The 16,052-nt window shown below is 35.2% G+C and overlaps 2 protein-coding genes across 3 annotated transcripts; both read left to right on the top strand.

Moving 5' to 3' along the window:
* The first annotated feature begins 723 nt into the window (after positions 1-723).
* Positions 724-8,204, top strand: LOC107764022 (putative oxidoreductase At1g06690, chloroplastic). Its single transcript, XM_016582546.2, has 10 exons — positions 724-1,121; positions 4,046-4,137; positions 4,235-4,275; positions 4,379-4,543; positions 4,642-4,664; positions 4,767-4,838; positions 5,031-5,198; positions 6,476-6,558; positions 6,637-6,699; positions 7,774-8,204. Exons 1-10 carry the CDS (start codon positions 911-913, stop codon positions 7,957-7,959), a joined length of 1,104 nt encoding a protein of 367 aa, XP_016438032.2. The 5' UTR covers positions 724-910; the 3' UTR covers positions 7,960-8,204.
* Positions 8,205-10,222: 2,018 nt separating this feature from the next.
* On the top strand, positions 10,223-14,928 carry LOC107811765 (transcription factor PIF4). 2 transcript variants are annotated; one of them, XM_075238631.1, is made up of 10 exons: positions 10,223-10,571; positions 10,695-10,766; positions 11,213-11,294; positions 11,385-12,135; positions 12,218-12,316; positions 12,413-12,478; positions 13,089-13,154; positions 13,394-13,696; positions 13,809-13,935; positions 14,516-14,928. In XM_075238631.1, exons 3-9 carry the CDS (start codon positions 11,224-11,226, stop codon positions 13,896-13,898), a joined length of 1,446 nt encoding a protein of 481 aa, XP_075094732.1. In that variant the 5' UTR covers positions 10,223-10,571; positions 10,695-10,766; positions 11,213-11,223; the 3' UTR covers positions 13,899-13,935; positions 14,516-14,928. The 2 variants fall into 2 exon arrangements, with proteins under 2 accessions (XP_075094732.1, XP_075094734.1); XM_075238633.1 differs by having other exon boundaries at positions 10,240-10,571; positions 11,216-11,294.
* Positions 14,929-16,052: the final 1,124 nt, after the last annotated feature.

Here is a 16,052-nt window from a genome sequence, read left to right as displayed (position 1 = left end):
AGTGTATAAGAATGAAAAAATCCCTTTGCTATGGAACCAGACATTGATTTTGGGCTTGGATATGTTCATGCGTGTGAAGAATCCGAGAAAGCTATACAATATAGCCGCTCTAAAAATAATAACTGATAAATATATATTTTATATACATTAGTGTATAATATACAAAAGATCTATATTCTATACATAATCAATGCATATTATTTTATATTTGCTAGCGAATGTAATTATTTTTGGCCGATCGGCCAAATATATAACTTGTCCAAGAATCAAGTATTTTTATTATCTCATTTACTTTATTAACTTTATTTAAAGAAAAGGTGGACATATTTGATCCTGAATTATGTGAAGGTTCATCAATACTTTTCGTTAATTTTATTTATTATTTACCTATTCGTATCAGTCACTGATATTACCAAACGGTCTAAACTGGCTTGTATTTATCCTTATTCACTGACGGAAAATAATTAGAGATTGATTAGACTCTAATTGGATTGTTTAGCATCATATTGCCACGTGTCAATCATGTGGCTTAAAATTAAATTCAGCCATTCAATTTTACCTTTTCTTTTTCCTTCTTCTCTTCCATTTTTTCCTCTAATTGTTTTTTTTTATTTAATTTGTGCTATAATTTTTTGGGAAAAGTGTTGGACTTGCAAGTAACTTCGTGTGGTGGTAAGAAATGGGGAGCCAACTAATTAGGACATAACCATACGAGGGAAAAACATACGTGTAGAAACTAAAGCCTCCAAATGAATTATTGTCGTGCTTTTTATGAAAACAAAACAAAACCATAGGAAGTTTGTCATCATGTTTCTAACGAATTCTTGAAAAGTAGAAAAGGGAACCATTCTTCTCACTCTTTCCCTGCAAAAAGCAGAGTCTTTTGAATTCTTGAAAATTCAATAACGCAATGGCTTTGCATTTTAGCAGTGCGTGTTTGTGTTCTTTGAGCCAGAGGCGGGTGCAAACAATTAGAGCTGTAGCTTCTGAGAGTAGTATTACAGTGAAACCAGAAGAAGATAAGGTGAAACTTGGTGGGTCTGATTTGAAGGTTACAAAGCTTGGAATTGGAGCTTGGTCTTGGGGTGACACTAGCTATTGGAACAACTTTGAGTGGGATGGTGAGTTTCATAGAGTTCTTCGATTTTTATTACTAGTTGTTGTTTCTTTCGCTTCGATTTTCTTATGGGATTGCTAGTGTTACTGCTTGTTGCTATTGATTCTTTTTTTATCTTTCTTTGAGTCGAGGGTTTCTACGCTACCATACCTAGACCCAATTACTTTTTTTTTTATCTTTCTTTGAGTCGAGGGTCTTACACATTACTTTACCCAGATCCCACTTGTGGTATTACGCTTGTGTTATTGAGTTTCATAGTATTCCTAGATATTACTACTTGTTATTTCTTTCGCTTCGATTTTCTTATTGGATTGCTTGTGTTATTGTTTGTTGCTATTGCTTCTTTTTTCATCTTTCTTTGAGTCGACCGTCTTCCACACTACTCTAGCCAGACCCTACTTGTGGGATTACACTGGGTTTATTGTTGTTGGTGGTGGTGAGTTTCATAGAATTGAGAAAGTTTTTGAAATTTTGGCAATTATGTTTTTCTCTTTATTTGCATTTTCTTGGGGTAAATCATTTTGCTTATTGGTTTCCTATATCCTGATTACATTCGTCGATGAATTTGATTCTGTACTAAGCTTGGTTATTCTGGAAAAGTATTTTCTAACTCGTTTCCCATCTCATCTAAAAGCTTTGTTTAAAAGAGCACACTTTTATTTATCTAATTGTCTTTTCAATACATCCCTCACGTGCGAGCTTCATTTTTCTGCCTGCTCTGATACCATGTTGAATTGTATCTCATCTAAAAGTTTAAGTTGTTAGAAAGAGTACACTTTTATCTATTTAATTGTCTCTTCAATAATATGCCCCTTTTCTCCCTTACTATCTTAGTGTTGTGTCTGTTTATTATAGTATAACTTTTTATTAGTCATTACTCAGGGATTTACTAGGATATTTATTCTGGAAATTTAAGAGATAATACGTATATAGAAAGCTGGATACTCTTGGTAAGATGGTCTTGTTTGCTATTGAACGTAGCTTGAAGGGAATGCCCCAATTTGATTGTGATTTGTGACTTTGTTACAAAGGAAAGAACGAAATTGGATTGAGGCTTAATCCCATTTTGTGTAACGTTCACCAGCTCACGATTGTCATTCACTAAGGACAATCTTAAATTGAAGTGTGACTAAAATTGTGCCTGATCCGTGCATTCCTACTTACATTTCCTTTTGGAAAATATTGCTATTAGTTACTATTGCTACTGCAATTACTGCCATTGTAGATATTCTTTTTCCTTCCTAATATTTTGAAGATAAGTCAGGAAATTTATACAGCTATTTGGCCTCTAGCTTATGATAATATCTTCATCATTGTTTTTCCTCACTGTAGATATTGAAGTTGCAATTGCTATAACAGGTTTAAATATGTTAGAAACAACAGAGATTATACATATAGTGTCAAAGAAGCAGTTCTTATAAGCAGAATCTTAAGTTGTTTGAGCAATAATAACAACCATTGGGGCACATTTTGGATTCCCTATCTGATTGGTGTAATATTTCAAGGGGCATCCTGATGGCCCAAATTACACTTCTTCTGCTTGTGATGAGTTTTTTCATTCGCTTGTGTCGTGTTCTGTTTATCTAGAATGTCTTCTTTCCCTAAAAATCAGATGATACTAATTCAGGATCAGATTTTTTTTTCTGTTTCTCTTTAAGTAAGTAGCATCCAATTTTTTACCCTCTATGTTCATCCAAGTTTTAGATAATAGAAGAGTTTCTAAAAAGGATCTTTTGGCTTAGTCTGCCTTTACTACAGAGAAAAATAGGACACTTGTTTTCCGGTTAATAAGGGAAAGTCTTTTTTCTTTTCAAATTCAAGTTTGGCTCTGATTAGATTCTTAGGGAACCATGGGTGAGCAGCCCCTAAACCAAATAAGAAAGGGCTTAGGAAACAAATTGAGAAAGCTCAACCTTCCGACGGCTATTCTTGTTATTCTCTTCTTGCATGAGAGACCACTGGAGATGTTCTTTTTCTTTTCAGCTTCTAGAGAATTTCCATTTCCAACCTCCTCTGTGAAAACTAGTTGTCTAGTTTGGAAAGTAGAAAATATTTGTTCACATAACTATGCACACCTAAACACTAAGCACGCGCAAGGGCACGTGCTTCGAGGTATGAGACGAGGAAAGGGCTTAACAATGGGTATGGTGGTCGGAGGATGAAGATATGGGAGCTAACAGTACCGGTGACTGCAGAGAATTGAAGAACTGGCAGTCAATGTAGTCAATACTTGTTAGTGCAGAGGCTCAATCTCATATATTCATGCAGCACTTACCTATTTCTCTTAACATGGGAAAACCTTAAATTACTTTGGAGCTTTCCAATGTTGTCCAACTCTGAATGTTTTCCTTAAAACAGAAAAGACAATTAGCCAAGGTTTTGCATTTTCTTAATAGAAAAAAATGGAAAACTGGAAATATTGTAGAACCAAACATGACATAACATTTCCATTTCTTTTCTGTTAAGATCTTTTCTGGCCACGTAGGGTTTTTGTCTAGGGTAGCTAGTGACAATGTTGTGTTTTACTACTTCGCTTTTCAGTGCATGTCCTATTTACTAGCTATCGTTTTTGCTTTGCATCTTTCTTCTGCATTTCATGGTGTTCCTATTTTTTCTATGATTGTTGTGGTGATACTAATGTTGTCTCCTCTTGTCGTTTTGTCTTTTTGTTTTCTTGAGCCGAGGGGTAGGGGTAAGGTCTGCGTACACACTACCCTCCCCAGACCCCATTAGTGGGATTCTACTGGGTTGTTGTTGTTGTTCTGTTAAGATCGATCTTATGGTACTTACTAATAGCATCTGAAGTGTCAGCCACTTTTCTGTTTTTCCGGCTTAGTTATTCTGTTTGAGTTGTTACCTAGCTTGTTCAGCTTCTGCATTATCAAAACCAACATGTTAAACTCTTTTCTTGTACTGCACTGATCACAGATAGGAAGCTGAAGGCTGCTAAGACTGCTTTTGACGCCAGCGTTGATAGTGGAATAACATTTATCGATACTGCTGAGGTCTATGGTTCAAGGGTGAGTAATGGTTTTTATTTTGTCAATTCTCTTAGTCTGCTAAATTATACAGAAAAGATGTACAATCACGAGAAACCACTATTTCCTCTACTTACAGTTCTCATTCGGTGCGATAAATTCAGAAACACTGCTAGGAAGGTGAGCTCTAGTTCTCCTAAATGTTCATTATTTTCACTTGTGACCAAAAGAATATCAATTTGCACGTTCTTCATGACAATTAAAGTTTTTGCTTTTATATTAGATTCATCAAGGAAAGAAAAGAAAGTAATCCAGAAGTCGAGGTTGCTGTTGCGACTAAATTTGCTGCATTGCCGTGGAGGCTAGGCCGTCAAAGTGTCCTAGCCGCCCTCAAGGATTCTCTTGCACGTCTCGAACTTTCTTCAGTTGATCTTTATCAACTTCACTGGTAGGCTTCTTGGACCCTCTCTTTTTGGTTAATTTTCTGTAATTCTGTTAAACAAACAGTAAATAATTGATCAAAGCTTCTTTTGGTATAATTCTCAGGCCAGGAATATGGGGAAATGAAGGTTTGTCTTGACTGATTACCTTGTTCCGTTCAACAAATCAGCTACTTTTCTTTCACACGTAAAATTGGGAAAAGCTTAGTCTATGAGAAAATCCCTTTTCAGGTTATATTGATGGTTTAGGAGATGCAGTGGAGCAGGGCCTTGTAAAAGCTGTGGGAGTATCTAACTATAGTGGTAAACCTATTATTTCTAGTCACTCAAGTATTGTGACAGTTATTGATGATTGTTTTTAGTTCACTCTCAACTCGGTAGCATTTTGGATTGCTTACTTTACAAGAGTGTTATGAAAATATGACTCTTCGGCAAATTAACCAAGGATTCATGCTAAATACAATATTTGGCCGATTGAAGTAGTTCTTGTTTCAGAAAAGCGTCTTCGCGCTGCATACGAGCAGCTGAAGAGGAGAGGTATTCCGCTAGCTTCAAATCAAGTCAATTATAGCCTGATATATAGGTTTCCAGAGCAAAATGGTGTAAAGGCTGCCTGTGATGAACTGGGAGTCACGTTGATTGCATATTCACCCATTGCTCAAGGTAAAACCTGATCTTTTTTCTCTGTTGTGATAAGTTCAAGGTAAACCCTGATTATGCAGTTAAGTTGCCTATTTTTGTTAATTCTGGGTATGCAACTGTATTCTTGTGAAGATTTACGATGGCCTGATTAATGGTCTCACTGAGACAGACATGAAATAAATAGTTACGGAGGCTTTAAGTTGTTTACCACAACAACAACAACAACAACAACAACAACAATAGACTCAGTGTAATCCCACAAGTGGGGTCTGGGGAGGAGGATAGTATGTACGCACCCTTACCCCTGTCTTGCAAAGTTAGAGAGGCTGCTTCCGATAGACTCTCGGCTCAAGCAAAGCACAGTAATAGCAGTTTTAAAAAGAAATACAGTAGTGGAAGAGGCTTTAAGCTGTTTATGTACATAAATTTGTAAGCTGGTTTCCTGCACCTTTGTCACCCTGATATAGAAATTATTTTCGTCATCGCACATGTATATAGTGTTTCCTAATTCCATACTAGTATAACTTACTGAACATTCCTCTCTATAACAAACGTCTTCTGTGCCAATCATTGCTGTTGCACCAAAGTTTAACCGACATAGTTAATAGTTCTTTCCAAACGATCATGTATCATTATTCATAGTCGTAGAAAACCTGCTGAAGCATACTATTTGTGTAAATAGGGTTCTTGCTTCACTTACTATGAAGTAACTCTAAGCTGTGGTTACACTACTGCCGTTGAATCTACATACCATGTTTCACTAAGGCTAACTGGAGCACTATATTGTGTCTTTACTGTCGGTAAATAAATTACAACAAAAATTATGTCTCTCCAAGTTGCCATATCTAAGTCTTTGCCGAAGCTACTGATAAAAGCAATACTTTATCCCTTATTTGCTCTCTTTTGCTGTCTTTGGAGGGGAAATACTTTTTACCAGTACATTATGCTGTTTGGTTCAAAGAACTTACTGTTGCACCCTGATATTTAGGTGGGGTCGGGTCGGTCCTCTCTTAATTATGTCAATATTTATTAGATTGAAAATAAAAAATGAAAAATGTGGAGTAAAAGAATTGCATCGGAAAGTTAGGTTTTCCAGCAATTGTGACTTTTGTGTGAGCAGATGAAACTGTTTTGATTTTTGTGTTAGAAAACATAGCTATATGATTTTGATGAAAAAAAGTCATAGTTATATGACCATTTGTGAGATTTACCCATTGTTTCAAGCTAGAAGTAAGAAAATCTTCGTCAACTCTGCGTGGAATTATTTGGCTCAGATTTACATTTTTAAACTCATGCAGGGACTTTGACTGGGAAATATACTCCAGAAAATCCACCCACTGGCCCTCGAGGACAGATCTATACTCCTGCATTTCTAACCAAAGTAAGGCCTCTATAGTATATGACTACAGATTATTAAGAATTTCACTTCTTACGTCTCACGAACTTTTGTGCACTGCAGTTGCAGCCACTCATAAATAGAATAAAGGAGATAGGAGAAAGCTACAGTAAGACTCCAACACAGGTATGTCTTCCCTGTTTCTAGAAATTTCTTGGTTTAGCTTAGCTTAATTTCTTCAGGTGTAGTTTTGTTTGGGATGCTGTTACGCTAGTCGTAGTAGAAGCTATAAGTTACTTGGTTACACCACCTTCATCCCAAATATCATACTCTCTTTTAGCTGGAAAAGATGAAGGAAAAAGTGACAATGGACCGTCATATGAACCCTACTAACTAGGTGCATGTCATGAGTTCGAACCTTACTATGGACAAAAGGGCGGTATTTATGTGGAGAAGGATAGAAACTGTTCCATTATCCATTGAGTTCGAACCGTCCGCTATTTAGTCCTCAAGAATTTCTAAGTTATCAAAAAAGGAAGCCTACTAGCTTAGTATATATGATCCTTTAATCAAAATGAGTTTTTTTTCTTTTACGACAGTCCATTGAGTCAAGATTTATAAAATCATAAGGAAATTCCAAGTTCACCTTTGAGTCAACATTCAATATACTTTAGGGATTTACGTTACAATACACTGATGGTGTACAAATGTTTTTACACTTCAGCGAATTCTAACTTGTGATATTAGGTTAATTATTATATTTACTAGATTATAAATTAATGCTTATCAAGAAATTTACCTATAACTACTTAATAAGTGACCTGATCGTGTAAATATTTTATATGTCATCAGTGCATAGACCTTAAACTCGTATTTTAGATGGTTCTTGGATGACTTTAGGAATATGATAGTCATTACTTGGGCAATTCTTGGAAAGTCTCAAGGAGAAAAGGCGAAGGGAAATAATGATTTTCATTGTGTAAAGATATGCCACTTGGGCCTAACTCAACCCCAAAAGTTAGCTTGTGGGGGAAGGATTGACCAAGTTCATATAAGGAGACCACCAGCCCATTTAGTAACCAATGTGGGACTCTAACCTACTCTAACACCCCCTTGAACGCCCGGACCACCAACTGGAGCGTGAACAATATATCATAGGGGCCCAAACGGGAACGGACCTAGCTCTGTTACCACGTAAAATACAGAGAAAATGGAAAATGCTTTTGCACTCATTTGCTCTTGTCTTGTTACCTTCCACAGGTGGTCCTGAATTGGTTGATTGCACAGGAGAATGTTGTTCCCATCCCAGGAGCCAAAAATGCAGATCAAGCTAAAGAATTTGCTGGTGCATTGGGTTGGAGACTCACTCAAGACGAAGTTGACGAACTTCGGTCTTTGGCATTAGATTTGAAACCGGTTACAGGTTTCCCTGTCGAAAAATTATAAGCTGACAAGTTAATTTTTACATGTACATCAATTTTTTTCCTTAAATGTCTACATGTATTTCACAGTGATTAGTTTTAGAGAGTATAAGATTTAGAAAGTCTTGAAAATATAATGACTGCTGAAGCCTTGAATACTACTCCTATTCTCCATGTGAAACTGCTGTATGTTAAGCAAAAGTATAAAATCCCCTGGTATTTAAATTATATACACTAACAATGTGAAGAAATTTTACAGTATTAGTGCAATTTCAATTGGCTAGAGTAGGATATTATTCTATTTTTTCAAGGTACTTATTATGTTTGTTATTGAAAAGCTACATGTTGTAGGTCAACTTAACGTGATGGCATTAACAGTTTATACGCATTTGACACAATATAACTTAAACTCAATTTTTTATTTTTAGGCATGTGAAAAGCGCCAACTATTTAACAGATTAAACAAAATAAAAAAATGAAGTGATAATGAACATTAATTTTCATTCCTCTCCGAAAGAGGGGGGCTATCTCACTATTTTTAATTTCACTTGTCTTCTAAAAGCATATATTAGGTAGGGAAGAGAAAAAGTTATTGTTGATTTCACCTTATGTTATTTTCATTTTAAACATTTTTTAATTTAAAAAATATGTACATCTTTAACCTATTGAATGGGAAGGTAAAAACTAATTACTCCATCTAGTATTCGCAAAACTTTTGACAGTAAAAATAACTCATATGTTTCACTATGCACTATTATTATTTCTTTAACCACAATTGTTTTTTTATATATTTTTAATTATTTTAAATTATTAAGAAATTTCGACTTAAAGTACTTTTATGTAGTTTTAAAATATATAATTTTTTTTAAAAAAATATTGAAGATTTTATTTCTGAATTCATGCCGAAAAGTAGTTTGATCCTCCTAACACTACTTAAAATGGAATGGGTAACTGTCATATTACTCCTATGAACTACCCAATATCATTTTTTAAAACCTCGCCCAAATGGGGTCTTACGCGGGATGAATTCGGATATAGTCGGGCACTAATGAGGATACCGGACATCGGGTGAAAAACCAAAAAATAATATTTTTTAAAACCTGCAATTTTGACGTATTTTTTAAAACCTGCAGTTTTTTTTTCTCTCTTTGAATTTAGATGCCTATATGAAATGTTAGTTGAAGGAATTTTCTATCCCCATCCAACATGTGAACAGTATATTGTTTTTCAAATATGCGACAGTGACATCACTCTATTAAATTAACGGCAAGAATGACATAAAATTCATTAAAAACGTGGAATAAATAGGGAATCAAGAGCAAAACATCTTCCGTCCCTATAATAAATTTTAATCCACGTTCAATGTGAATGTGTTTGACTGGACACTGATTATAAGAAAAAATGAACATTTTTAAAATTTGTGGTACTAAACAAGTCAAAAAGGGTTCAAAGTATTTATGTGATTATAAAAACTTCTCATTAAGGGTAGAATAGTAAGTTTAAGCTAAATTATTTCTAAATTTAGAAATAAGTCATTCTTTTTTAAACGGACCAAAAAGTAAATAGGTTCGTGTAAACTGAAACGGACGGAGTAATTCTAATTGACTTCATCAATGAATAGTTGAACATAAACAAATTCAAGAACTTAGTTAAAATAGTATACATTGGAAAAAGGACTCTATCATTGGTTACCAATTCAAGAAAGTAGAAACAAACATTATAAAAAATATTAGTACTGTAATATAGTTCAATCATATTATAATAATTGATCCCCAATCTTCTTGTCTCCTTAATCAACATCATTACTCCCTGAACACAATATTTAAATAAAATATGTACAACTAAAATAAATTATGGACTTGTTTGTCCATAAATATTTTTCTTTCTTTTTTTGATTTTTATGTTCAAAAACACGTTTGACCATGAAAAATTTTCGAAAATAAGTTTTTCAAAAAATCACTTTTTCAAAATTTTCAGAATTTTTTTTCCCCACTCAAAATTGTAATATTTTTTCAAGTGAAATACATGTCCAAATATTATTTCAAACTTCAAATACCATTTTTTAACTTTAACTCAAATACTAGTACTTTTTTAAAAAAATTACAATTTTTATGTCCAAACGCTTACTATGTAAAAAAAATAAAAAATAGCCTGGTGCAGGAAACATCCCGCATTTACACGGTTGGAAGAAAGATTGTACCGTGAATGTGATGCCGGTACCTTAATTAACATCATTACTCCTTGAACACAATACTTAATAAAATATGTACAACTGAAATAAGCTATATATAATAAAATAAGATTAAAAAAAGAGGATAACTGCTAACGTGGCTACAGGATTTAGCAGCATTAGATCCACAAGGTGTAAAGGGGTCCATAAGAGAAGAGAAGAAGATTTCATACAGCTAAGACTATATGGGAGTAGGGACCCTAATATTGACAGCTAAAGCCACTGTTTTTTGCTGTATCCAAAGATAATTCATACATCATTTTCTTTTCTCATTAATACTACTGTCCACTTCCAAAAGTTATGATTCTTGAATGAGTGAAGCAGAGGCCATATAGTTTTTTTCTGAGTTGAGTTTGGTTTTTTCCATTACTATATTTTTGGTGTTTGTTCTATTTGTAAGTCTAAAGGTATGATCTTTTGAGTTCACTTCATTTTTTGGTCAAGTTATGTTGTTATTATTATAAGTGGGGTGCAAAAAAGATTGTATTTTTTAGCCATTTTTGATGTGTTGGAGTTTCTGTTATGTGCAGGTTGGTTCTTTGGTACATTTAACTTGTCAGAGATTCTCTGTTCTGTTGTCAATTCTTCCTTCTTTCAGTCAGGTAAACTGCAGAGTAATTTCCCTCTACTGAGCAAGAAAAATCCTTCTTTCCATTTTTTCTATATTTGGTTTTCTTCCTCTTGTTTTTCCTCTGGGGGTTTGATTTTTTTTTTTGGGGGGGGGGGGACAAGTTGTGAAAAGTAGAGGAACTGTTTGAAGCTTATGTGTTATGTCATGCTTGTCTATATTTAGTTATCTCAGCATACTTTTTAGAGATTGTACTAATCTCCTTTATTTGCTCAATTTTGTATTTTTTTGTGGTGCTCATGTTTTACCCTGTTCTATAAATTCTACTTTTTCTTGATATAAAAAAAGTATTCTTTTTTTAACTTTGTCCAAGTAATATATTAAGCATTCAATTCTATCTGTTTTTCTTTTTCAAAGTTTGATGATTTTAGGACTATCTTTTTACTGTGTGTAAAGACTGTTTCTTTCCTTCATATGCAGTAGTTTTAGCCATGAATCCATGTCTGCCTGAATGGAATATTGAGGCTGAACTTTCTGTTCCACATCAAAAGAAGCCAATAGGGTAAATACTCTCTCTTTACTATCATAACCAAAGTATATCAAATTTGTCTAAAATCTTGAATTAGCTTAAACTGGATTGCCTTTTCTACAGATTTGATCATGAGCTAGTGGAGCTGTTATGGCGAAACGGAGAGGTAGTATTACACAGCCAAACACATAAAAAACAGCCAGGTTATGATCCTAATGAATGCAGACAGTTTAACAAACATGATCAACAAACAATAAGAGATGTTGTCTCCTGTGGAAATCACACCAATTTGATTCAAGATGATGAAACCATCTCGTGGCTTAACTGTCCTATCGATGAATCGTTTGAGAAAGAATTTTGTTCCCCTTTCTTATCTGAAATTTCAACAAATCCAATTGAGGTTGATAAGTCAATTAGGCAATCAGAGGACAATAAGGCTTTCAAGTTTGATACATTAGAGATCAATAATGTTTTTCCACATTCACATCATTCCGGTTTTGATCCAAATCCAATGCCCCCTCCAAGATTTCACAACACTGGATCAGCTAAGCAGCATAATGTTAAGGAGGGGTCCGTGATGACAGTTGGTTCAAGCCACTGTGGTAGCAATCAAGTTGCTATTGATGCGGATACTAGCCGATTTTCAAGCAGTGCAAATATAGGGTTGTCTGCAGCAATGATCACTGACTATACTGGTAAAGTTAGTCCGCAAAGTGATACAATGGACCGAGACACGTTTGAACCAGCTAACACATCATCTTCAGGCGGATCGGGTAGTAGTTATGCTAGAACATGCAATCTATCTGCAGCAACCAATAGTCAAAGCCACAAAAGGAAAAGTAGAGATGGTGAAGAACCAGAATGTCAAAGTAAAGTAAGTTAATTTAGCTTCTAAACCAAGGATAACATATCTTTATCATGAAAGGATTACTGAAATTACATAATTTTTTATGTAGGCAGGTGAGCTAGAATCAGCTGGAGGAAACAAGTCAGCCCAAAAATCTGGAACTGCGCGTAGGAGCCGTGCTGCAGAAGTACATAACCTCTCTGAAAGGGTAGAATTGTTGGACCTTCTTATGAATATCTATATATGTTAGGACTTATTTCAAAAGAATTACACCTTAATCATCAAATGACTTTTGTCTTTACAGAGAAGGAGGGATAGAATCAATGAGAAGATGAAGGCCTTGCAAGAGCTTCTTCCTCACTCTACTAAGGTATGTTGATTACACTTTTTATGGGCAATATTTTTAGTTTTCATCTGATTATGAATTTGTTAGCATTGCAAAGTAGAATAGTATCCAACGCAACCTATAGTAACACAGAAAAGATACACATTCTGTATTGAATAGGAAGTAGTTTCTATGTAGACACTATAAAGACATTAGTGAACTATGTAAAGTGAATAGCTCAGTTTAAACTAAGCACAGGCAACAGGTATATCATGACTTAGAAGTTAGATATATGGGATATTTTTCAACAATGTAGAGCAGGCTTATTTTACTCTCTATGCTGACTGCAAAAGCTAAAAGGGCAGCCTGGTGAACTAAGCTCCCGCTATGCGCGGGTCCGGAGAAGGGCCGGACCACAAGGGCCTATTTTACACAGTCTTACCCCTGCATTTATGCAAGAGGCTGTTTCCCCGGCTCGAACCCATGACCTCCTAGTAACATGGCAGCAACTTTACCAATTACGCCAAGGCTCTCCAACTGCAAAAGCCAATGTATTGAAAATAAAGATTGGGAATATTTGATGCTTGGGTACACCTACTCAGCTTGATTTTTTTCTTGGATTTCTGATGTTGTGTTCCTTGTCTTTCTTTTTCAGACAGATAAAGCATCAATGCTGGATGAGGCTATTGAATACTTGAAGTCACTTCAGATGCAACTTCAGGTATATATAAACTTCTGGAACTCTTGAAATAATATGGGGTAGTTTAGCCAATCATTTGTCCAAGGCATATAACTTATATTCATTTACAGTGAATTTTACTCTTATTTTCCAGGATACAAATCTCGGTTATACGAACAGTTACTTGTAGTTATATTTAGATGACCTGATAGTGTAAAAATTCCTTTGTACTAACAGTGAATATAAGTTAAACCGAATGTTTCTTTTATGGTGGTTTTTAGATGATGTGGATGGGAAGTGGCATGGCATCGATGATGTTTCCTGGTGTCCAACACTACATGTCGAGAATGGGAATGGGGATGGGTCCGCCAACGGTTCCTTCCATTCACAATGCCATGCATTTAGCTAGGCTTCCTTTAGTTGATTCAGCAATTCCTTTGAATCCAGCTGCTCCTAATCAAGCTGCAATGTGCCAGAATTCAATGCTGAATTCGGTTAACTATCAACGCCATTTGCAGAATCCCAACTTTCAAGACCAATATGCCAGTTACATGGGGTTCCATCCACTTCAAGGTGCTTCTCAGGTTTGATCTTCCACCTACCTATACCAATTTTGATCATGTACCCTTACTATAAATAGCAAAACTTGTTTCCTGAATTCTCTTTCGATTCACATTTATTGCTTTTCTTTTGCAGCAAATGAACATTTTTGGCTTAGGTTCACAAACAGCACAGCAAAGTCAGCAGTTATCACATCCTACTAATAGTAATGCACCCAACACTTGAAGAGTTATCGCTGTGGATGCTATTAATGGAAACTTAGGTAAGGGATCCTCTCTTGCTTTACCATTTGAAAGTTGTATGGAGCTGTTTCTGCATAGGTAATTAATTACTCAGAGAGCTATAGAGTCACTCCAATTTTCAAGTTGAACCTGTCCAATTTTCGACGCTTATAACAATGTTTTTTCACTTCTCATTGGAAGTACATGGAAAATCGGTGAAGATAAAGTAAACCAATTAATGTGTTCGCTCCCATTTTTCATACTAACTTCTCTACAACAACATTCTTATATAACATGTATTCACTATAAAAGTCAAGTTTTACTCGAAACCGATTTTTATATTATGTTATATATATGTCCTCTGTAACATCACTTCACTATAACAGCCAAAAAATATCATAACAAATGAGGCTGTTATAGAGAGAGGTTTGACTGTATATATGAAAATCTTTGTATTTCGAGTGGCAACATCTGATGATTAGGATTACCATGACCTCTCATTTCTATTGATGACATTATCAGTCAGCTCTATTTCATGATTGTTCATTCACTATTTGATTATGCTTACACAGATTAGTAAAGATCATCTAAATTTATAAATCATTCTATTTTCAATGACAGGACAATGAAATAGCTTCATTTGGCCTATGTTTATCACGGTACGAGACTCTAGCTATCGTTGCGGACAGATCTTAAGGATTTTGGAAGCTAATCTTCCAAAGATGTAAGTGCTGAAGGCACCAAATTCATGAAATACATATATTTTTTTGTATGAATTTGTGCCAAACTCATCAAGACTTCCTCATATATGTGAGAAAAAAGCAGCTATAGCAATACTGGGGATCTATAAGCTTTATTCTATACGTGCATATTTTTCATGTTGCCAACTTTTATGCCGTCAAATGACAGGATTAGTAGTTGGCATCTATCTTGAATATATCTAACGTTTAGTTGGAATTGTAAGCTACTGTATATAACTGAATTAATGAGGAATAAGTAAACCATTCGTCAATATTAATGAATGCTAGTTGGTTTATCTCACTTTTACTATTTCTGCTGCTTGTTTAATGTTTTTTTCCTGTGTATCACATCAGATATTTCCATGGAAATCAAGGTTATTCACTATTCTGTGTGGCTAGCCATGAGTGTTCATTTTACAGTTTAGCTTTTTCTTTTGTCTTAATCACATCATCGCAGAGGCGGATCCAGAATTCAAAGTTTATGGGTTCAACTTTAAGATTTTTAATATTGAACCAATTATATTTTTAAAGCTATGGGTTCAGATCTACTGTTTGTTCCAATTTTAGTGAATTTTTACACATAAATTTATACTCCGCGTAAAACGTTATGGGTTCAATTGAACCAGGCTCTTTTACCTTGCATCCGCCCCTGTCATCTGGCATATCATTTCTAGTGCCTATGCCCCCACCTTCAAAAGTTACTGCCATGTTACCAGGAGTTCACGGGTTCAAGTCGCGGAAACAGCCTCTTGCAGAAGTGCAGGATAAGACTGCGTACAATAGACCCTTGCGGTCCGGCCCTTTGCCGAACCACGCACATAGCGGGAGCTAACCTACTAATAACAACCTTCATAGCACCAAAAAATTAAGAAAAAAGGAAAGAAGCTTCACATAAAAGAAAAAAACTATGAGCATAGTGTAACTGAATATCTGCTATGACTATATTCTTCTTTGCAAAAGCTAATGATAGAAACAGATATAAGTAGCAGATATCTTTGTGTGATGTTTGAACTTTCAAAGACATTTTTCCTTGGTCAAGAAGGATGGCTCTGTTGTCTGCAATGTTCAGATATTTATCATGTTGTTGTGTTCAAAGTTGTCTCTTACTATCCCATCAGAGGGAAGGCAAGTATCTCAGATCATGTTCTACTCCATTTCACAACCACAAAACTATGAAATGGCCAATTAACTTCATGTTTCAGTTGGACAATAACTAGTTCTTTAGAATGGGAGTCTTGGCGTAACTAGTAAAGTTCCTGCCGTATGATCAGGAGGTCACGAGTTCGAGCTGTGAAAACAGCCTCTTGCAGAAATGCAAGATAAGACTGCGTACAATAGACCTTTGTGGTCCGGCCCTTCCCTGAACCTCGCACATAACAGGAGCTTAGTGCACCGAACTGCCCTTCTTTTAATAACTA

This window comes from Nicotiana tabacum, chromosome 2 (genome assembly GCF_000715075.1).
Source record: "Nicotiana tabacum cultivar K326 chromosome 2, ASM71507v2, whole genome shotgun sequence".
Classification (NCBI taxonomy): Eukaryota; Viridiplantae; Streptophyta; class Magnoliopsida; order Solanales; family Solanaceae; genus Nicotiana; species Nicotiana tabacum.
Note: the sequence above shows the minus strand (reverse complement) of the source record. Positions and strands in the feature narration are given on the sequence as shown.

Coding starts and splice junctions, on each gene's coding strand:
- LOC107811765 (XM_075238631.1), top strand. CDS start 11,224: ATGAATCCATGTCTGCCTGAATGGAATATTGAGGCTGAACTTTCTGTT. Junction 11,295..11,384: donor CATCAAAAGAAGCCAATAGG/GTAAATACTCTC, acceptor CCTTTTCTACAG/ATTTGATCATGAGCTAGTGG. Junction 12,317..12,412: donor TACATAACCTCTCTGAAAGG/GTAGAATTGTTG, acceptor TTGTCTTTACAG/AGAAGGAGGGATAGAATCAA.
- LOC107764022 (XM_016582546.2), top strand. CDS start 911: ATGGCTTTGCATTTTAGCAGTGCGTGTTTGTGTTCTTTGAGCCAGAGG. Junction 1,122..4,045: donor GAACAACTTTGAGTGGGATG/GTGAGTTTCATA, acceptor CACTGATCACAG/ATAGGAAGCTGAAGGCTGCT. Junction 6,559..6,636: donor CTCCTGCATTTCTAACCAAA/GTAAGGCCTCTA, acceptor TGTGCACTGCAG/TTGCAGCCACTCATAAATAG.